The 22,374-nt window shown below is 35.8% G+C and overlaps 1 protein-coding gene across 1 annotated transcript; it reads left to right on the forward strand.

The window, feature by feature from the left end:
* The first annotated feature begins 16,815 nt into the window (after positions 1 to 16,815).
* Positions 16,816 to 18,190, forward strand: LOC137805859 (putative ubiquitin-conjugating enzyme E2 39). The gene has a single exon (XM_068605760.1). The coding sequence runs from the start codon at positions 17,065 to 17,067 to the stop codon at positions 18,064 to 18,066; it is 1,002 nt and encodes a 333-aa protein (XP_068461861.1). The 5' UTR covers positions 16,816 to 17,064; the 3' UTR covers positions 18,067 to 18,190.
* Positions 18,191 to 22,374: the final 4,184 nt, after the last annotated feature.

The raw sequence follows: 22,374 nt of genomic DNA on the forward strand, positions 1-22,374 counted from the left end.
ATGAAGAAAATTATCTCATATGGCAACAACAGGTTCTTGCCACTTTACACAATCTCAATCTTACCCAGTTCTTGGACTTTGTTTCCATTCCTCCCGGGTATCAATATAAAAAAATCATGAAATAGAAACCAATTTTTAGATACCAAAATAATTAGTTACAATAGGAACTAAAATAGAAACCATTTTAGAAACTAAAAAAAAATTGGTATCTAAATTAGTTTCTATTATTGTTAAATAGTTTCTAAATTGGTATCTGATTAGCAACTCAGGTTTTAACTACCAATTATTTAAATTCTAAATTTGGTAGCAAAAACTTTGGTTGCTAATTAGATACCAATTTAGAAACTATTTAACAATAATAGAAGATAATAGAAACTAATTTAGAAACCAAATTTCTTTTTAGTTACTATTGCAACTAATTATTTTGGTTTCTAAAATTTGGTTTCTATTTCATGATTTTCTTGTAGTGTATTCTTCTGCTACTAATGAATCTAACTCCATGTTTTCTCTTGCTTTTCGTTCTTTTCATCAACAAGATCAAGCAATCATTACGTGGCTTCTTTCCTCCATCTCTTCGTCTCTCCTCACTAACATGGTTGGTTTCTCTTCATCACACCCAAATATGGTTCAATCTTCAAACCCATTATGCATCGAAGACCCGTACCCATGTCAAGAAACTCAAAATGCTTCTATGTGCTCCCAAACGCGATAAATCCATTTCTATTTTTCTTCAATATATCAAGAAAGTTGTTGACTTCTTAACCACTGATGGGTCTCCCATCACCATTAAGGATCACATTGAAGCAATCTTTGAAGGTTTTCCTGAAGAATACGATGCTTTTATCACTTTTGTCACCTCCAAAATCGATTCCTATATCCTAGAACAAGTTGAAGCTCTTCTTTTAGCCCAAGAAGAGCGTCTGGAAAAATATCATACAGTCACTGATCTTCTCCAAGCACAAACTGCATCTTTTTCTCGTTCTAAGTTCTTCTCAAATAATCAACGTCATGCTCGTGGTTCCTCTCGACCTTTGCTTCCTAAACATCTCTTTTTATCCACTACTACAAGACCCACCTCCAAACCTTAATGGACTGCTTCCTCCTTCTCCTCAAACTCTACCAACTCATCAAAGATTCAGTGCCAAATTTGCTGGAAAAATGGTCACTACGCTTATGATTGTCGGCATAGATATGAACTTCATTCTACACCATCTATTTCTACTCATACTTCACAGTTTGCACCCATTCCTTATGTCTCCAATGAACCTTCCATTCTTGGATCTCCTTCTACATCTACAAATTCTTTTTGGCACCCAGACAGTGGTGCCTCACATCACTTCACTCGTGTTAAAGCCACACTAACTACTGAAGCTCTATACACGGGATCTGAAACAGTCAAAATATGTAATGGTTCGAGTTTGTATATTAAAAATGTTGGCACTACAGTATATACTAATCCTCATAATCATTGCACGTTTTCTTTGAATAATCTCTTCCATGTTCCTCACATTGTTAGAATTGTAGGCCTTAAATAAGAGGGGAGTGAATTTTTTTCAAACATTTTTTGAAAGTTTTGAAGGTATGAAGAAAGTCAAAGAAGAATCAAAACCAAAGGAATCAAAGAATACAAAATAGAAAACACTTTTAGTTGAATTCTATAAATTCAACCGGTTGTTTTTATCACCAAAGTGTAAAAATAACTAAAAACATATATGCAAGAGTTAAGGGAGAGAAAGAATCACACAAGCAATTTTATATTGGTTCACTCTTAAACCAAGAGCTACATCCAATTCCTAGAAACCTATGGGTATCCACTAAGTAACCAACAACCAGATTACAAGCACACAACCACCAAAGAAGTGATCTTGATCCCCTCAAGAACACACACTTCCTTTCGCACACCACAATCACACCACAAATTAGAACACTCTCTGACTCTATGAACAACATTTCTTACAGAATTACAAATCAAGAAGAAATAGGATTGATCACACCTGGTACAAATCAAATCAAAGTACACAACAAGTCCTACTTCACTCATAGAGAAATATCCAAAGCTTTAAGCAATCTTGGAGAAAACTTGATTTCAAAACTGATCTTGTAAGTCATCTGCTAGGAGCGTATAACAGAACATTTATACTCCAATTAGCAGTTGAAAACATTTATTATAAAAGCCAAATCAGTTTGAAAATATTTAAAGCAGATTTAACACATTGAACAAAATTATGTTAAGGTAGTTAAAAAAACAATCGGTTGTTTTATTGAAACAATCGATTGAATTGGTTTGACAGCAAAGTCAACCAAATTCAAATCTGCCAAAACCAGTTTCAAAAACATTAAGTATGAAACAACCGATTGAAATGATAAAACAACTGGTTGTTTTTTTGCTTCTTCATAAAACACTCTTTTAAAAAGATTTAAATTAAACCAACTTTTGGATTCAAACTATCCCATAAAACACTCAACTAAGCTACAATCAGCCTTCAAGCAATCCATGGAGATTTTGAGTCATCAAAGCTCTTCTTCAATACACATAACTAAAAATCTTCTTAGTGTATCTCAATTTGCTCTTAATAATGATGTTTTATTTGAATTTCATCCTCACCAATTTTTTCTAAAATAGTCGGGCACCAAGGAGATCCTTCAAGAGAGATGCTTAGGAATGGTATGTATGTGTTTTCTAATGTTATTCCTTTTTCTCCACCTACTGTTAATACTACTACTATTTCACATGCAAATGATACATACAATGCACGGTTTGGACATGTTCATGCCAGTGTAATTCATCGTATTATGCACCACTGCAATATTGCTTTCTCTGTTAAGAAAATATTTTGTGATTCATGCATTCTTGGAAAACATCATCAATTACCTTTTACTGACTTACACACTCTTTACACTACCCCTCTTCAACTTATTTACATTGATATATGGGGTCCATCTTCCATTGCTTCTTCCAATGGCTCTTACTATTACATTTCTTTCTTGATACCTACACTAAATACACATGGTTTTATCTCTTACATCATAAATCTCATGCTGCTACGATTTTTAAATCCTTTAAAATCTTGGTTGAAAACTGAGCTGGTTTTACTCTATAAAATATTCAAACTGACAATGCCAAGAAAAATTGTTTTTAAAGTCATATCTTGTTGAACATGGTATCCACCATTGTTTGATTTGTCCCTACACCCATGAGCAGAATGGATCTATTGAACGTAAACATCGTCACATAACAAATGTTGGATTAACTCTTCTTGTTCACATCAATCTCCCTATAAAATGTTGAGATGAGGCCTTCACCACCGCTATGAACATGATCAACGTTTAATCATCATCTGTTATTAATTTTGATACTCCTTATCATTTGCTTTTTAACACACAACCTGGTTACAATTTTTATAAAACTTTTGGTTGTGCATGTTACCCTCTCATGCGTCCTTTTCAAAAAATAAATTGAATTTTCATTCTTTTTTTATGTTTATTTCTTGGTTATAATCCACAATATAAAGGTTATATTTGCGAATCTCCATCTGATAAGAGATACATTACACGTCATGTTCTTTTTAATGAATCTGTATTTCCTTACTCATCATGTTTTATTTCATCTGATACAACTCAATCTCCTGCTATGCATGATACATCCTTCACTTATCATATCAACTCTATTATTTCTGCATCACCCTCCGCCCCTTCCTCGCCTCATCCTTCCATACCTTTACTTCCTCTTCCTTCTACATCACCATCACCCTTTGTTCTATCTCCGCCTACTATCAACTCATCACCTCACAATACATCTCCTATTCCTTATAATGCTCACCCAATGTTCACTAGAAGTAAATATGGTATTTTTAAACCTCGAGTGTTTAATAGTGAGTTTAACATTTTTCCTTCAACGCTCAAAGAGGCTCTTCAAAATAATAACTGGGTTGTCGCAATGCAAGAAGAATATGATGCCTTACGTGCCAATCATACTTGGACTCTCACCTCACCACCATCTACTATCAAACCCATTGGTTGTAAGTGGGTGTTAAAAAATAAGTACAACGCTGATGATTACTTCCAACGTCACAAAGCTAGGCTTATCGCCAAAGAATTTCATCAACATGCTAGCCTCGATTACTGATAAACTTTTAGCCATGTGATCAAGTCAGCAACCAACGTATTCTTTTAACAATTGGTTTGTTCAACAATTGGCCTATTCACCAAATTGACATAAAAAAAATGTTTTTTTTATGGTGATCTACAAGAATCAGATTACATGCTTCAACCGCCAGGTTTTGAAACAGATTCTCAACTAGTATGTAAACTTCACAAAGAAATTTATGAGCTCAAACAAGCACCAAGATCTTGGTTTCAAAAGTTAAGTCATACTCTATCTTCACTTGATTTTTCTTCAACAAAATCTGATTCTTCTTTATTTATCAAAACTGACTCACATACTACATTATTTTTTCTAGTTTATGTTAATGATATTCTCATAACTAGAAGTTCTCTTAGTGTTATACAGTCACTAATTATTTCACTACAACAACACTTCGGACTCAAAGATCTCGGTAGGCTTCATTACTTCCTTGGCATTGAAGCTTTGTGGACTTCCAATGGTTCCCTTCATCTTTCTCAAACAAAGTACATCAAGGATTTGCTACAAAAGTCAAGAATTCTATCATCCAAACCACAACCAACGCTAATGATATCCTCCATTCGTCTCACACGGGATGGAACCACAATCGTTGATGATCCTTCTCTATACAGATCCATTGTTGGCTCATTTCAATACATTCTCACCACTCGTTCTGAATTATCATATAGTGTCAACAAAGTCTGTCAGTTTCTTCATCATCTTCAACTTCACCACTGGAAAGCTGTCAAATGCATATTGTGATATCTTGTTGGAACTACATCACATCGCCTATTACTTCAACCTTCTCCACGCTTCAATATCGCCTTTGTCGATACTAATTGGGGATCTGACCCAGATGATCGAAAATCCACCTCTGGATATATTGTTTATTTGGGACTCAATCCAAGAGTTTGGACTTCAAACAAACAAAAGACTATCTCTCGTAGCACTACAGAAGCCGAGTATCACAGTATTGTTGCTTCTTTATCTGAGATTAAATGGGTTTGTAATCTTCTTCACGAATTATGCCTATCATATCCTACACTGAATATTTACAGTGATAACTTCGGAGTCGTTTTGCTTATTGCTAACCCCAACATGCACTAAAAAACAAAACATTTTGATCTCGATCTTCACTTTGTGCATGACTTTATTCAACACCAAGATCTACAACTCTTACATATCCCTAGTCATCTAATGATTTTGAAGGAGGGTAGTTAGTAGTATTGTTATTTTATTTTCACTCTCTCACGTATATATTCTATATCCATTCTAATATAACTTTCACTTTTACAATATTCATGTTTTGCTTTCTCTCTCCTTCTACTCCAATCTTACAGTGTTCTTAATGAAAATATACTGAGATATATTTTCTATGTCCTATAACTTTCTTTCTTTTTTTACATTTTTATTTTTTAGTTAATTTAAACTTAAAAAAAAATTCAAAAATATTAAAATGTAATCATATACTTTATTAAATACATGCAATAAAAATATTTTTACCTTAAAACCATCGTCGTTGCCTAATTATACCATTTAAAGCATGTTTGATAAGATTTGACCAAACAAAACGTATCTGATAAGTATTTTAAAGTACTTTATTTTAAAAGTTACTTCATCTACTTTTTCATTAGCTTCTAATTTATTTAATTTTCTTTTATTATTATTTTATATTTTTTAATTATCTTTAACTCTTTATTAATTGTTATTTATTTCGATTTTATAAAACAGTTAATTATTACACCATTTTTAATATTTATTGGCTTATAATTTTTATGTACTTTAATTTTATTTTATTTTTAAAAATAGCTTTATAAATTAAAATAACTAATGGTTTTGTTACATAATATTATTAAAATTTACAAAATAATGAAATTATAAAAAAAAAACAAATTTGACCTAATACTAGTTTAAATGGAAAAAAATTGAAAATAAAAAAATTAAGCAATACTTTGATAAACTCATTTAAATTAAATGAATTATTTAAATAAATAAAAAACCTATACAACTTTAAAAAAATAAAAATATTAAAAAGTTTAATTAAAATTTATAATCACATAATAATTTATTTTTTTCATAAAAATCACAATTTTCCTTCATATTAATAAAAATTATATAATTATATTCTTTTATATTACTTTACATGCATTAAGTAGTTTATTTGCGAGTTTACTGAATATTGACTACAAGAAGAAAAAAAAAACAAAAAAACCATGAATAATCAGAAATTGAGATCCGTATGTAAATTTATCTCACTCACTTAAAAATCCGTATGTAATTTATTATTCATTGTAAGAAAGAGAAAGTGAAAAAGTGGTTAAAAAAAACCCTTATCTACAGATATAAGGGAAGGGAAAAGAAAATCCCCAATTATATTTAATAATAAAATTAAATATAAAAAAATGGCAACAAACTCAAATCTCCTTACGCCAAAAATCTGAGGAGAATTTGAAAGAAATTTGAAGACATTTTGTTCCAACTTTTTTTTTCTCAAATCCAAAACAAAAGAGTGACTAAACTACTCTTTTCCAAATTTTGAACTCTAAATCATCATTCTCACCGACAGTGTACCACAACTTTGTCTTGAATAATAAATCAACGATTAACATTGTTACAACTTCAATCACTACTGAAATAATTTAGAATGAGATGTTTAAGGTACGAATAATTTTTAGTATGGTATTTTCTTATCAAGAGTAGGACTTTTTTCACTTTCCTAAATGGTTGAAAAATGAGCTTCCAATCTTTCTTTTGTTAATCCATTGTCTCACTAACTACTTTCATCCTCATCCATGACTTAAGTGACATTTTATTTAAATATATTATACAGAGGTTCATCAGTGACTTTCTATATGTAGTATTATGTATGTAGAATAGTTGTGAAATCATCTTTCTTTTAGTCTTGATAATGGTTGAGTTTTACCCATTGATTTATGACTAGGACGAAATGTCCACATTCAATAACACAAAAAACCAATCCCTTTCTTTTTTTTTTTTTAGATTCGTTAGCTTTCCACTTAGGTAAAGGAAATAGGTAGAAAATAAAAGAGAATTTGATTGGACTCTATTGGAATTAAAATACTATCACTATTGCTTGTTTATTGTATTTGATGAATCCGAAATAGAATCCTTCTTTTAGGCTTTCAAAGCTACTAGGTAGGGAATGAAAACTATGAGCATAATTCTATTAACACTTAATAACTTTAATCATAAATTTTTGAATTCTAATAATAAATAAATTCATTATTTTAATTAATATCCTTTTAATTAGGTTTATTTTGGTCTTAATTGTTATTTTTGTTAATTCTGTATTTTTAACATAAGTTGCTTCTTTGAATCAAAATAGAGAACAAAATTTGAAGTAAAGAATTAGAGAATTAAATCTGCAAATATCTTATAAAATGAATTGAATGCAAATTTCTGGAGGGATATTCTCTCCAAATTTTGTAATTAAAATTCCTTTGCAAAATCCTTCCAAAATAGAGCAAATATACTTTGAAAATATTATTCAAAAAAATCTTTTGCAATAACTCTCACTGTAGTGTGCTGAAATCAATGCACAAATATGAAGAAAATTGGAAACAATATATTTAGAAGAGAAGTAAGAATAAAATATGAGACGGGAAATGAAGCATCTAATAATTGTAAAACAATGTCATAACATATTTTTAATCCAATTTTGTGCAAGGAAAAGAAGGTTATAAAAGAGACTTCAGATGAAGGAAGAGAGAGCTTTTGGACCGTATTCATAGGAGCAAACGCATTCTAGACCTAGTTTTTTTTTCTTCTTTGTAATTCTTTTGTTTTGTCTTCGCATGGAAAGCTAAACTTGACAACTTTTTAACATTGTTCTTTCTTCTTGGATTATATCCTATTCCATTTTTATTGAAGACAACATTTTTTATCCTAAAAGTTTTTCAAGGTTTTCCCTACCTTTAGTGAAATTTGATAAAAATTTTAAAAGGTATTCAACCTTCTTTTCTAAACCTTTACAATTTTCACAGGTTTTAATAGATGCATGCAGACATGTTAATTCAAGGCTAACTAATTTTATTTTGGCATCATGAAATTCCTTTTCTAATGCTTTGATCTTTGGTTCAAGTCGATTATTTGTACTTCTTAGTTTATTGCATATAACAGCCAACCTATTGGCTTCATCATGTGTTTATTTAAAAGCAATTAACAGTTGATCATGGCTTTCCAAATCAATTGAGTAATTATTAATTGAATCATAGCTTGATTCTCCATTGTTCACCATGAAGCATAGATTTGTTTCTTCACTTTCTGTTGAAGACTCACTTGATGAAGATACTTCCTTATCTTCCCATGAAATATATGCCCTTTTTCATTTGCTTCTTTCAACCTTCTTGCTGACTTGTTTGTCCTTGCTTTGATTGTTTGGACTATCAATTTTTATATGACCTAGTTTACCACAACCAAAGCAAGTGTAGTTAGAGGAATTAGATTCATCCGGTTTAGAGTACCTCCTTTTTGGTTGTGTTCTTTCCCGACTCTTCTTCTTTAAAAACTTGTTGACTCTTTTGGTGACAAGATTTAAAGTTTCTTCTTTCCCTGAATTCTCTTCTCCTTCACTTAGTTCATTTTCCACAATAGTCTTCGTAGTAATGTTTTTGGTCTTCTTTTCCAATGATTCTTGCTCCTTCAATATGTTGAACTCTAACTCATGTTCTCTGAGTTTCCCAAACAGTGTAGCAGTGGAGAGATTTGATAAATCTTTGGAATCAGAGATTGCAGCCACCTTGGGCTACCAACTTCTATCAAGACACTTTAGAATCTTGATATTTAGCTCCTCTTTATCAAAAGCTTTTACAAGACCGGTTAGATGATTTGCAGTATGTGTAAATCTCTTTAGTACATCAGCAATGGTCTCTTCTGGTTGCATTCTAAAGAGCTCATATTCTTGACACTGTCACTCTAATCAGACCAAGCCTTTTTTTCAGTTTCATCTTTAACAACATGCATAGGTATAAAAGGTTCATTCACAACAGCATACCAAATTTCCATATCAATTGATTCCATAAAGATTTTCATTCTTATTTTCTAGAATGCATAATTCACATCACCGAACATAGGAGGTCTATTAATAGACGCACCCTCGACAAAAGGCAACTTAAACTGAGCCATATTGACATAAAACTTGATTAAAATAAAAGTTCTAGCTCTGATACCAATTGTTGAGATTATGGGAGTCTAAGTTCAAGAGGGGGTTGAATTATACTTAGAAATTTTTTTGCAAATATACTCTTTAAGAAACCCTAACATAAAAAGAACAAATTGATTTAAAGAAAAACATATTGATTTTCTTATTCGAGAAGCAGTTTCATAAATACAACAAATTAGTTTTAGAATCAACAGATTTTATTTCTAACTTATCAGTTTAGATCTTTATACAAATGACAGTGTTAAACCTTTTACACAATGAGTTAAAAAAGATTTAGTTTCAATTTTAAACAAAAACTTGAGAATCAAAGCAAGTGCAACAAGATCTTTAATTCTGATTTTTAAAATAGAACCTTTAAAACACTTGCTTCAAAAGGTTTTAGTTAAAACAATTTTGTTAAAGAGGAATAAGAACTTAAAATCAGCAAGCACTTTTCATAAATCTTTTAAAACCAGTTTTGATATGATGAAATCTTGAACCATTTTTAGAACAAGATTGCTTATAGAGCTTTAATTCGAGTATTACCTTGTAAAAGATTAAGGATACCTTGAATTTTAAGAAAGAATGATTAAGGTCTTATCAAAATCTTGAAAAGAGAATATGATTCAGGCCAATAGAACAGTTAAAAACAACATATTCAATTATGAAACAACATATTTATTTCATCACATATTTCCAAATTTTAGTTTTAAAGGCAGTGGTTAAGGAAGAAGAATGACACACATAGAATTATACTAGTTCACTCAATAAGAGCTACATCTAGTCCCACCTTACACCAAGATGGATTCCACTAAAAACCAAACAATCTTTACAAACAACTCAGTTCTTGAACCCTTCAAGAACCAAGAACACAGGCTTAAAAACATTATTTCAACAACACTATACTTCTAGAAACACTATCAAGAAGCATATACAAATACACTTTTACAAAGAAAACAGATTTAGGAAAGAGAACACCTTGTTTGCAGACTAAAGAATCCAAACCGGAATCCTTCACAGCTGCAGCACTAGTCAGAACTTCAAATCCCAAGCCAAAAAGAAACCAGCACAAGAACTCTTAAAAGTTTTTAACAACTTTCAAAAACTAAGCTCATGAAAACCTCAATGAAAATCACTTGAAAATTGTAAGCACTTTGTAATTGCAAGGGATGATATGAACTGTGATAAAACTCCCTTTTTATAGGATTCAAATCAAAACAGTTTTGAAAATTGTTATAAAATGACAGGTTAAAACGTGAAAGAACATATTGTATCTTGAAAAAGCTCTTGGTGGTAACATAACCAACCTATGATCAGTTGAAAACTGAATATGTGAAAAAAAAAACATAATTTTGGAGACAAAACAGAATTTTGAAAAATGAAAACAGTTTTGGTGCAGTGTAAATTAATCGATTGTTTTATCAAACAGCAAATTAAATTTTTGTACAGTAACATCAGTTTTTGAAAAGCTTGAGCAGATTTTTAAAACTCCTTTTAAAAGACCTTTGTGCTTAAGATCTTCATTATGGCTATGAGATATGAAGTTGAATCAAAGTGAAAAAGACTACTTAAACAACTTTATCCTAACTATATAATTTTTTATACATCTTCAAACATATTTTCTTCATCAAACACTTCTTTATGAAAGTTGAGTAGAATTTTCACTTATTCTCAACACTATCATCTCTCTAGTGTTAGACATCTCTACGCTAGAGTCATTTTAATTTGACAACGACAGTTATCAAACAACTTCCACTAGATTAGATATAGTGGAAGACCCTGACTCTTATACTTGAGTGACTATTATTACAATTCTTTTATACTAGTTTTTTTCCCCTTTTATGTACTTCATTCTATTATATCTACTCGTGTTCTTTCTTTTCAAATAAATATCTCCATCTTTCAAATATTTTAATGGATTATATTTTTTTATTTCTTATTTTCTGATGTATGACTTATATTATATATTATTCTTTGTTTTTATTTTTTTGCAATTATTTCGTATTACTTCTTAGTTGCATGAGTTACATCGTATTGTCCCTCACACTTTTGGACTATAAATTGATTAGCTATTTTGGAGATCTCACATCAACTAAGGATAAGGATATTTCATAATATATAAGTGGGTGCAAACCTCCCTTTATGAGCTGATTTTATAAGATTGAATTTGACTTAAAGTTCACTTTCTAATATGGTATTATATTCATTTAGAGTCTATCATAGTGAAAGTTTGTTGGGCTTATCAGTCATTCGTTATCGGACCACCCATAAATATATAGTCTCATGCATGAGTTGGTAGATCTCGGCGTGAGGGTGGTGTGTTGGAGATCCCACATCGACTAGAGATAAAGACATTTTATAGTATATATATATATATATGGGTGCAAACCTCACCTATAATGATTCATTTTTATAAGGTTGAGTTACGTTTAAAGTTCACTTCCTAATGTATCATTTAAAATGTTTCTTTACTATTTGTGTTGGACTCGTTGTTGGGTAGATATGATCGCGAATCTAAAGGTAGTGAATGTACTTCGTTAAAGCGTAAAGGTGGTTCATCTTCCAAACTTTTAATCTCTTGAGAATTTAAATTGGTATTCAAATATTTTAAAATAATTTACTACTATAGAAATGCTTTCAAACAGCGGTTTTTAAGGCTCTTAGATGGTTTTAGAACTGTAGTTTATTTGCATGTCTATAATTTTGAATTATAAACGATAACTAAATAATCATAGTCTATAAAACAACTATTGACGACGGTTATTAACAGAACCATTGTCTATATTGTAAGTTAAATAAAAACATAAAAGACCCATATGAGGGTATAGACGACGGTTAAACTGCCGACTATACTCTTTTCTGGATCTCTTATGTTTAACTGCATGGAGTCATCATAGATTACGGTTATATCTAAAACTATAGTTTATGATCATTTATATATAACATTTATGTCCATAATTACCACCTATATTGTCTCATAGATTAGGGTTTTAGTTATAATTGTAGTCTATAATGAATTTTTTATAGTTCAGTTGTTTAATATGTTTCCTCCTTTTAGATAATCTGTTTATTTTAAAAACTCAACTAGAAAACTAGATTCACGTTTATTCAAACAATCATATATATAAAATTTTAAAATATTATTAAAATATTAATTAAAATCTGATTATAATGAAATTGTGTTACTTTATTACAATTTGAATTTTTTCATAATAAAATTATATCATCTTAATACAACTTATTCATTTTAATAATTTTTAAAAATTTATTTTATTTTAATAATTAATGTGTGAGATTGTAATTGTTTAGTAAGAAGATAAAAAAAATAATGAATAAATAAAGCTACACTATTATGCTTAACAAGAACTGCGAACTATAGAAACAATATCATTATATATTGTAAATGATTAGTTACAGACAAAAACAAATCATAGTATAATTTATATTTAAATCGTAGTATATTTAGATTTGGAATTAAATTTTGACTTGTTATTAAAATTTTAACTTTTTTAAAAAACTTAATTCAAATTAATGATAAATTAGATTAATGGATAAATTTTATCCCAATTTTATCCCACTTTAAATTTTATCCTCATTAACTTTGCAATAGGAAAGTATAAAGATGAGGTTTTATGTGATGTTGTACCCATGGAAGCAACTCAACTTCTTTTAGGAAGGCCTTGGCAATTTGATAGACATGTTTTACATGATGGCCTATACAATACAATGTCTTTTTCCTTCCAAGGGCGCAAGGTTATCTTAAAACATCTCTCTCCCAAAGAGGTTCATGAGGACCAAATGAAAATGAAAACTAAAAGAGAAAATGAAAAAGAAAAAGAAGTAAGTACTAAACTGAGTCACACCACTTTCTCCACTAAATCCATCATGTTGACTCGTGCTATGCCTCAAGTTGAACCTCCAAGGTCTTCTTCAAGCTAAAAGAAGACTCAAGAATAGGCTTCAATTAATATCTCTCTTTATAGTTTCTTTTGTATAAATTGTAAATAATAGAGAATGTTTAAATACATAGTTTTTAGGAAGGTGCTTAGAGGGAAACATTAGATACCTCTTTTGTAAAGCATCTTTAGGCTTTAGTTTAGAATTTTCTAGAAGGTGACTCTTCATGAGTCACTATAGGCGTTAGCCTAGGAGTCTTTTGGTTAGCTTGTGGTACAAGCTTTGTAAGCCATGATCGGCCCTTGCTCCTATTAAAGGAGGGCTTGGGTCCTTCATAATTCAGAATTGATGTTTGATGTAGAAAAACTCTCCCAAATTGGTGATTGAGTGTGTGAGAACTTGTCTTCTCCTCTTCCTTGTCTCATCTTGAGTGCCTTGGTTCTCTCAAGTGGCGGCATTGCACACTTATCTTGGAGCATTCATACTTCAAGTGGCGTGTCCATCAACCAAGCTTTTCATTCACATAAGTTCCTCTCTTCTCCAACTATTCATTTCATCTCCATGTTCATACGAAGCTAAAACATGTCTTAGGTTCCTATTCTTGCATTTTCATTCGGTACTTTAGCTTAATTCTTGTTTTAGTTTGGTTTTTCTTCTCTTTTGCTTGATTCATTTGGTTCTTCTTCATTTCCTATTGTTTTGTTCGGTGCATTTCAGTTTCTAAGCAATTTAAACGGTTCTTTTGCTTTCTTATCTCTTTTAATCGGTTCAATTGGCAAGAAATGAGTCTTCCATGTGAGTTTGGTGTTTGGTGCAAGTTTTGGTGAGTTCTTGAAACATAGAACATTGATCCATTTCTATGAAAAGTGCCTATTCAATCTCCAACTCAAGTTGATTCCATAAAATGTCAAAGAATCATCTATATCTTGCTATTGGAATCATATCACCCTTCGAGGCGCCTTTTAAGGACAAAACCGTGACGGAGCACCGACCTCCAAAGCGGACAATACCTCGGATGTGGTGATTGACCCTAGCGATGTTGTCCAACGACTTGAGGTCGGAACAATGGCGCCCACCGTGGGGCCGAAGAGGCTCCTTTGCCCCTCAACTAGGAGGATCCACTCCCCTTAGACCTCGAATGGGGGGCTTGTTCCTGTATGCCAATACAGTCCCACATCGCTCAGGAATCGAGGCCAAGGGCAGTTTATATACTCCCTCCTCCCTTCACCCTTCGAAGCGCCTTTTGATGGAAACCAAGTAGAGGACGCTCAAGCCCATGAAGCCCAAGCCCAACGAGTCACTAGGAGCATGGCAAGAACTTTGGGACAAGAGTATCAAAAGATGACTCTTCTTATTTCTATTGTATAGAGTAGGGGTGCGGATATTAAATAAATAGGTGTGAATGTATTAGAGAGAGTCACTTTGTCCATGTGACTTGTTAGGGGGGTGTAGATGTCATATAGGAGGTGCCAAAACTAGGAAGGAAGTCACACCTTCCTCATGCTCTAGTTGGCGCCATTTTAGTGTCATTTAGGAGGGAATTTGCATTTGATTTGGCTTCTCATTTCAGCACCTCTTAGGCTATAAATAAGGTGCTTTCCTTTGTAATTTTCAGAATTGGAAAATAGAAGTAGAGAAACTATACTCAAGTTTAGAGAGAAATTGTGAGTTTTGTTGTCTTCTTCTTCCTTTGCCTTATCTTGTGTGCCAATGGTGAGCTTCAAGTGGCGGCAACCTTTCACTTATCTTGGAACAAGACTCCAAGTGGCGTGAATGCAGTTCCAAATTCTCAAATCCAGCAAGCTTCCTTCAATAAGTGTTCATTCTCTCATCTCTTGTAATTTCAGTTGGTAGTTTCAAATGCTTTAGTGTTCTTCATCCTTTTCACCGTTTGATTTGGTGTTTCTTAGCTTGTTCTTCAATTTCTGTTCGGTTCTTGTTGTTTCTGTTTTCAATTGCGTTTATATCATGTTCCACGGTTATGTAAAAGGAAATAGCACTCTTAATGAGTTTGGATCATCATTTTGGAAGGCTTGGTCTCCATTGATGACTCCTTAAGCTTCTTTGCACCCATTCTGTTTTCAGCTTGTTGTTTTGTGATTTTGATTTCGTTTCCTTTGTTCTAAGCACTCTTTGATCCTTTAATTGTTGTTATTCTTCTCCTATAATGTTGTTTTCAAGATTTCTAAAGTGTCTATGTTCAATGCAACTCATATCACCTTTTAAGGACAAAACCGTGACAAAGCACCGACCTCCAAAGCGGACAATACCTCGGATGCGATGATTGACCCTAGCGATGTTGTCCAACGACTTGAGGTCGGAACAATGGCGCCCACCGTAGGGCCGAAGAGGCTCCTTCGCCCCTCAACTAAGGGGATCCACTCCCCTTAGACCTCGACTGGGGGGCTTGTTCCCGTATGCCAATATAGTCCCACATCGCTCAGAAATCGATGCGCCTTTTAAGGACAAAACCGTGACGGAGCACCAACCTCCAAAGCGGACAATACCTCGAATGCGGTGATTGACCCTAGCGATGCTGTCCAACGACTTGAGGTCGGAACAAAAATTTAATTTTTACATAACAAAATTAATTAAATAAAAAAATATTTTTAGAGACCTAATTAATTAATATATTGACTAAATTATATATCATTTTATAAACTCAAAAATTATTGATATCTAAAGTAATTTCTATTATAATAAAAATTTATAAAGTAGTCTTTAAATTGGTATTTAACATTAGCTACCAAAATTTCATCTACTAACTACTTTATATTCTAGAAAGTAACTATCAAGGTTTTAGCTAATGTTAGTTACTATCTATAATATAAAATAATTAGTAACTAATGTTAGATACTAATTTAAAAACTATTTTATAAATTTCTATTAATAATAGAAACTACTCTAAATATTAATATTTTTTAATTTATAAAATAATATATAACTTAGTCAATAATATTTTTTGTCTCTAAATTTAATTTTTTTTAATGAGTTTTTTTTTCACATTATTCATCTATAAATAATAAACTAATTTAAAATTATAATAAAATTAAAATCATAAGAAAAAATTAAAAATCATCAAAAAAATGTGAAAAATTATATATATACATATACTCAAAAATTGAATTAATACTCTTTAAATATAACTACTCTTTCCCGTAATAAATATATAGAAATTAAGTTGAAAAACAACAACTTGTTGTTAAAGTGTGTGAGAAGGCACATAGATTTAAGAGATAAAACTTTGTACTGTATTTATTATGCAAATTAATGTTCATTAATGCGTGAAGTTCCACTTATAAATAATGAGCATTGATTATCTAGTTAATGTTCATTGATGAATTTGGAATCACTTGCAATTTATGAGTATTAATGATTATTGATTATGTCATTAATATGCATTCATGAATTGGTTTTCAAATACACTATTAAGTATCAATGACATGAGGCTCACTTACTTTATTCATTAGCATTAATGGTGTTTATATAAGTAATTCTTACCTACAGAGAATATGTGTACAATTGCTAGATTTGTGTTGAACACGTTAATTATAGAAAAAAGAAAGTGAGAAAATTACTAAAAACAATGAAACAATTTAATTAGATTAAATGATTATGCTGCAAGAAAGACACATAAGGTTAAAAGAGGGAGTAGATTTGAGATAAAGTGGAAATCAAGCATCTTTTATTTCCTTCATAACTACAAGGAAGCAAAAATGGAGAAATTATTGGATGATGAAACCTGTAAGAGAGCACGTGGTATGTTGATTATTCTTATTCAACTCAATGCTGAAATTGCGCATCAACTGCGACGTGCTCCTTGCTCACACTGTATTTAACAGCAACACTCACTTGCAGAGAGACATAGCAAACAAAGCAACACATGGCGGCAGGCACCGACAATAACAACAACATGGAACGCTTCGACGTCGTATCGGACGACGCTGACCACTACTTCCTAGTACCAGTTGTGGACTCAAGGGGGTTCAGCAGAGTAGGGAGTAACGTGTACAAGAGGATCATGAGAGAGTGGAAAATCCTCGCCCGCGGCCTCCCCGATTCCATATACGTTCGTGTATACGAGAAACGCATCGATTTGCTCCGAGCAACGATTGTCGGCGCCGCCGGCACCCCCTACCACGACGGTCTCTTCTTTTTCGACATCGCGTTCCCGCCAGATTACCCGGCCAGCCCGCCGGATGTTCATTTCCGCTCCTACGGCTTCTCCGTCAACCCGAACTTATACAGCAATGGCCAGGTGTGCTTGAGCCTGATCAACACGTGGATCGGGAGAAGAAACGAGAGGTGGGACCCGTCTCGCTCCACCGTGCTACAGTTGTTACTTTCGATCCAAGCGCTTGTTCTAAACGACAAGCCGTTTTTCAACGACTTTTGGTCGGAGATTTTCTTACTCGGACGCGTGTTCTTGGAGAAGAGGTCGCAGGCTTACAATGAAGCCGTTTTCGCTCTCAACTGTAGGACCATGCTTTGTCAGCTACGCCGCCCGCCGCGGAACTTCCAAACCTTCGTCGTTGCCCATTTCCGTGACCGGGCGCATGCCATTCTGAGCGCGTGCGCCGACTACGCGAACGGGCGCGTGAGAGTTGGGCATTGCGGTGAAGACGGCGAGGGCTCGAAGTCGAAGGTGAAGGTTTCGGCGAAACTGAGGGATTCGTTGGTTATGTTGTATCCTAAACTTGTTGAGGCATTTGTTTTGAGTGGTGCGGTTTTGGGTAGTGACGAGGAACGGTTGAGGATGGAAAAGAGAAATGGGTTGTGCAGAAGTAATGTTGCTATGAGAAAGTACAGGGTAATTATGACGAAGGTGATTGGGAGAATACGGAAGGTTTATACTTCAACGTTGAAGACTGGTGACAAAAGTTGATCTCAATGTTATTCCATAGGAAGTTTAACTACCTTTCCATGGCAATACAAGTAAAAAAACATCAGATGAAAATAAGGAACCAAAACCCTAATCCTTTTTTAATTAGAGATTTTATATATTTTAATTTGAATCTCTCAATTTAAAATATTTTCACGCTTTTTTATTTAATCATTTTAATTATTTTAGTTCATGAAATATAAATATTCTGAAATTTTCTTTTTTTTATGGAGATAAGCAAACTCAAGAATTAAAATTTCAACGTTACTCTATTTCTATGTTTAACTATGTATAATAGTAATTTTTAAAATTGTATTATAATTACGGATAAATTCATTTAAAGTTTTTAATTCAATCATTTTTCTAAGATAGAAAAGCTGAATTAGTTACTACTATCTTATATTTTGTGATTGATGGAGTAAAGATTTACTTTTATTCGTCCCTAATTACACTACAAGAAAAAATAATTTTAATAGGTGTTTATTTTTATATTATCTATGGTTAAAACTTCTATTAAGTCATTTATCTAGGGTTACAGTTCCCCCGCTAAACCATCTCTGAGGGACGTGTCCTTCGAGGTTTTTTTAAATCTCAGGAAAAGTCTTTCAGAATTTGTACCGTCCCGTATCCGGGCGTTGACTAAGTCAAGGTCAAAGTCAACTGCTGGAGAGACAAAGTCAACACAAGGCGTCGCCTGGGTGGAGAGACGCCAAGAGGAAGCGTCGCCAAGGCAAGGCGTCGCCCAACCAGGGCGTCGCCAGATCAAACAGTGCTAAAGTAAGGCAATCACGGTGTGGTTCCCCGATACCCATGGGTAGGAAAGACCATGGAGGGAGCGACGCCGTGGGAAGGCCTCAGGTCCCAATAGCACGGGGCAGCGATAAAGAGAAGGAAAAGGTGGCTTCAAGGCCATAGTAATAGTACCAGTGAAGGGCAGCCTGACTCGTGAAGTGCTCCTGCCGCCCCAGAGACGCCCGTGGGGCAGATACGACTTAAGAGGAAAGTCACGCCCAGGGCAACCGGGTGCAGAGTACAAAAGGAAGGCAGATACGCTCTCAAAGTAAGTGACTAGATACTTGGGGGCATGAGTTGGCACCCAAAAAGTCACCCCTAGCGCAGTAGCACTCTCAGCAGGAGGACTCACACGTAGAAACGTCCCCAGATGGGCAGAAACGCCCCAGATGGGGTCACGGCGTCGTGAGGCCCTCCACGTGTACAACAGCCATGTCAGAATGGAAACACCCTTTAGTCAGGTGCCAGGTAATTAAGAGTCATTCAATACAGTTTCCCTTTCGAGCATTCAGGTACTATAATGGCTCCCGAGCGTTTCAACGTCTTAAATGCGCTACGTTTTCTAATTAAACGCTTTAATGAGTGCGTTACGTTTGTGATTAAAAGCGCTTTAAGGCGCTTTAAATGCTTGGGTAGTTTAAATAGCGCGGAGAATGTTGGAAAAAGGGGGAACTTTCGACAAATTTACCAGAGAACTCTCTAGTTGCTGGCTCGTGCTTCAAGGTTACGTACAAGCGACTGGGGAATATTTTTGCCTGAAAGAGACAACACACACATATACACAGTTCTTTTACCACCTTCAGAGTGCCATACGCGGTGCTCAGACACGTAGGTGGACAGTTTTTGGTGTTTCTTGTTGGCTGACTTGAGCGTCGGAGTGCACACGGCCGCTAGGGCGCCTTTTTGTCCTCTTTTTTTGCAGGAATCCACAGGCTACCAGTGGGAAGGAGTCCCTAGCTGACGGTTGAGGTCGCGCACGAAGACGTCCCGGTCAACCGGACGGAACATTATCCGGGCGTTGACTAAGTCAAGGTCAAAGTCAACTGCTGGAGAGACAAAGTCAACACAAGGCGTCGCCTGGGTGGAGAGACGCCAAGAGGAAGCGTCGCCAAGGCAAGGCGTCGCCCAACCAGGGCGTCGCCAGATCAAACAGTGCTAAAGTAAGGCAATCACGGTGTGGTTCCCCGATACCCATGGGTAGGAAAGACCATGGAGGGAGCGACACCGTGGGAAGGCCTCAGGTCCCGATAGCACGGAAAGCGATAAAGAGAAGGAAAAGGTGGCTTCAAGGCCATAGTAATAGTACCAGTGAAGGGCAGCCTGACTTGTGAAGTGCTCCTGCCGCCCCAGACACGCCCGTGGGGCAGATACGACTCAAGAGGAAAGTCACGCCCAGGGCAATCGGGTGCAGAGTACAAAAGGAAGGCAGATACGCTCTCAAAGTAAGTGACTAGATACTTGGGGGCATGAGTTGGCACCCAAAAAGTCACTCCTAGCGCAGTAGCACTCTCAGCAGGAGGACTCACACGTAGAAACGTCCCCAGATGGGCAGAAACGCCCCAGATGGGGTCACGGCGTCGTAAGGCCCTCCACGTGTACAACAGTCATGTCAGAATGGAAACACCCTTTAGTCAGGTGCCAGGTAATTAAGAGTCATTCAATACAATTTCCCTTTCGAGCATTCAGGTACTATAATGGCTCCTGAGCGTTTCAACGTCTTAAATGCGCTACGTTTTCTAATTAAACGCTTTAATGAGTGCGTTACGTTTGTGATTAAAAGCGCTTTAAGGCGCTTTAAATGCCTGGGTAGTTTAAATAGCGCGGAGTATGTTGGAAAAAGGGGGAACTTTCGGCAAATTTACCAGAGAACTCTCTAGTTGCTGGCTCGTGCTTCAAGGTTACGTACAAGCGACTGAGGAATATTTTGCCTGAAAGAGACAACACACACATATACACAGTTCTTTTACCACCTTCAGAGTGCCATACGCGGTGCTCAGACACGTAGGTGGACAGTTTTTGGTGTTTCTTGCTGGCTGACTTGAGCGTCGGAGTGCACACGGCCGCTAGGGCGCCTTTTTGTCCTCTTTTTTGCAGGAATCCACAGGCTACCAGTGGGAAGGAGTCCCTAGCTGACGGTTGAGGTCGCGCACGAAGACGTCCCGGTCAACCGGACGGAACATTTGGCGCCCACCGTGGGGCCGATATAAAACATCAGTCCCATCACAAGTTCGAGAAAATTTACCAAGTTACAGTGACATTGAAAGAGGTTGGAGTGACAATGGCCCCCACCAGACGAAGAGCAGCACGCGCAGCCTCAGCAGACCTATCGATGCAATAGGTCCTGGAGATAATGAGGGGGCTGCAGCAGGACATGGCGGATTCGAAACTGGAACAGGAACGCATGCAGGCAGACCTCGATGCCTCGCATGAGCGGAACGAAGAGCTCCACCGTGTGAATGAGGAGTTGCGCCAGAGCCTGAGAAACGATCGGAGGCGGCCGAGACAGGACGAGACGGAGAACCATTCCCCACCAAGGGAGTTTTCCACTCCTTTCTCGCAGGAGATCCTGGACGCAGCGATCCCGAACACGTTCGCGGGACCCAAGGTAATCTTCACCGGGATGGAGGACCCAGAGACGCACCTTGCTGCGTTTCACACACAGATGGTCCTGATAGACGGTTCTGATGCTGCCAAGTGCAAGCTCTTCATGAGCACCCTGACCGGGATGTCTATGGACTGGTTCATTAGCCTTCCAGAGGGCCATATCACATCTTTCCGCCAATTGTCGCGGTTATTCAGAGAACAGTACTTAGCAAACAAGGCCCCGCCGCCGGTCTCCTACGATCTGTTTGACGTGAAGCAGTATCAGGGGGAGACCCTGAAGGAGTATATCAATCGCTTCGGGGCCCAGGTCGTGAAGGTTGGTACAACAGAGGAGCCTATGATCGTGTACGCATTTGTGCCCTCACGCCCGAGGTGACCGACTCGAGTTCAACCCGTCAGAGTCAATGAGACCACGACGGGGAGAAAGAAGCCAGAGGCGAGACGCCCCTACGAGGCCAGAAAGCCCCAGCCCCGGGGCCCAGCAGGAGGCGAACGCCCCGCCAGAGAAAGAGCAAGACCGGCGAGGTACAACTTCGTGGTTGAGTTGAAGGATTTGATCGCCGTGCCCAACATAGCTGAGAGGCTGAGGCGACCGGCGAAGACTGACAAGGTGTTAGGGCCCCGTAAAGACTCTTGGTGCGAATTCCACGAGGCTTTCGGACACCAAATTGATAATTGCCTGTCATTGGGCTACCAGCTAGATGAGCTGGTGAGGACTGGGTTTTTGAAAGGTCGCAGATTCCACAACGACCGCCACCGTGCCGCCGCCGGCAGATGAGCCAACACACGAGATGCCTGTGCTTGGCGAGGTCCACACCATTGCTGGAGGTTTTTCCGGCGGAGGACCCACCGCCTCCCAGCGGAAGAAATACGCGAGGGGGGTGAATTCAATCGAAGAGAGGCTCTCGGGGGAGC

This window comes from Phaseolus vulgaris, chromosome 3, assembly GCF_000499845.2.
Source record: "Phaseolus vulgaris cultivar G19833 chromosome 3, P. vulgaris v2.0, whole genome shotgun sequence".
Taxonomy (NCBI): Eukaryota; Viridiplantae; Streptophyta; class Magnoliopsida; order Fabales; family Fabaceae; genus Phaseolus; species Phaseolus vulgaris.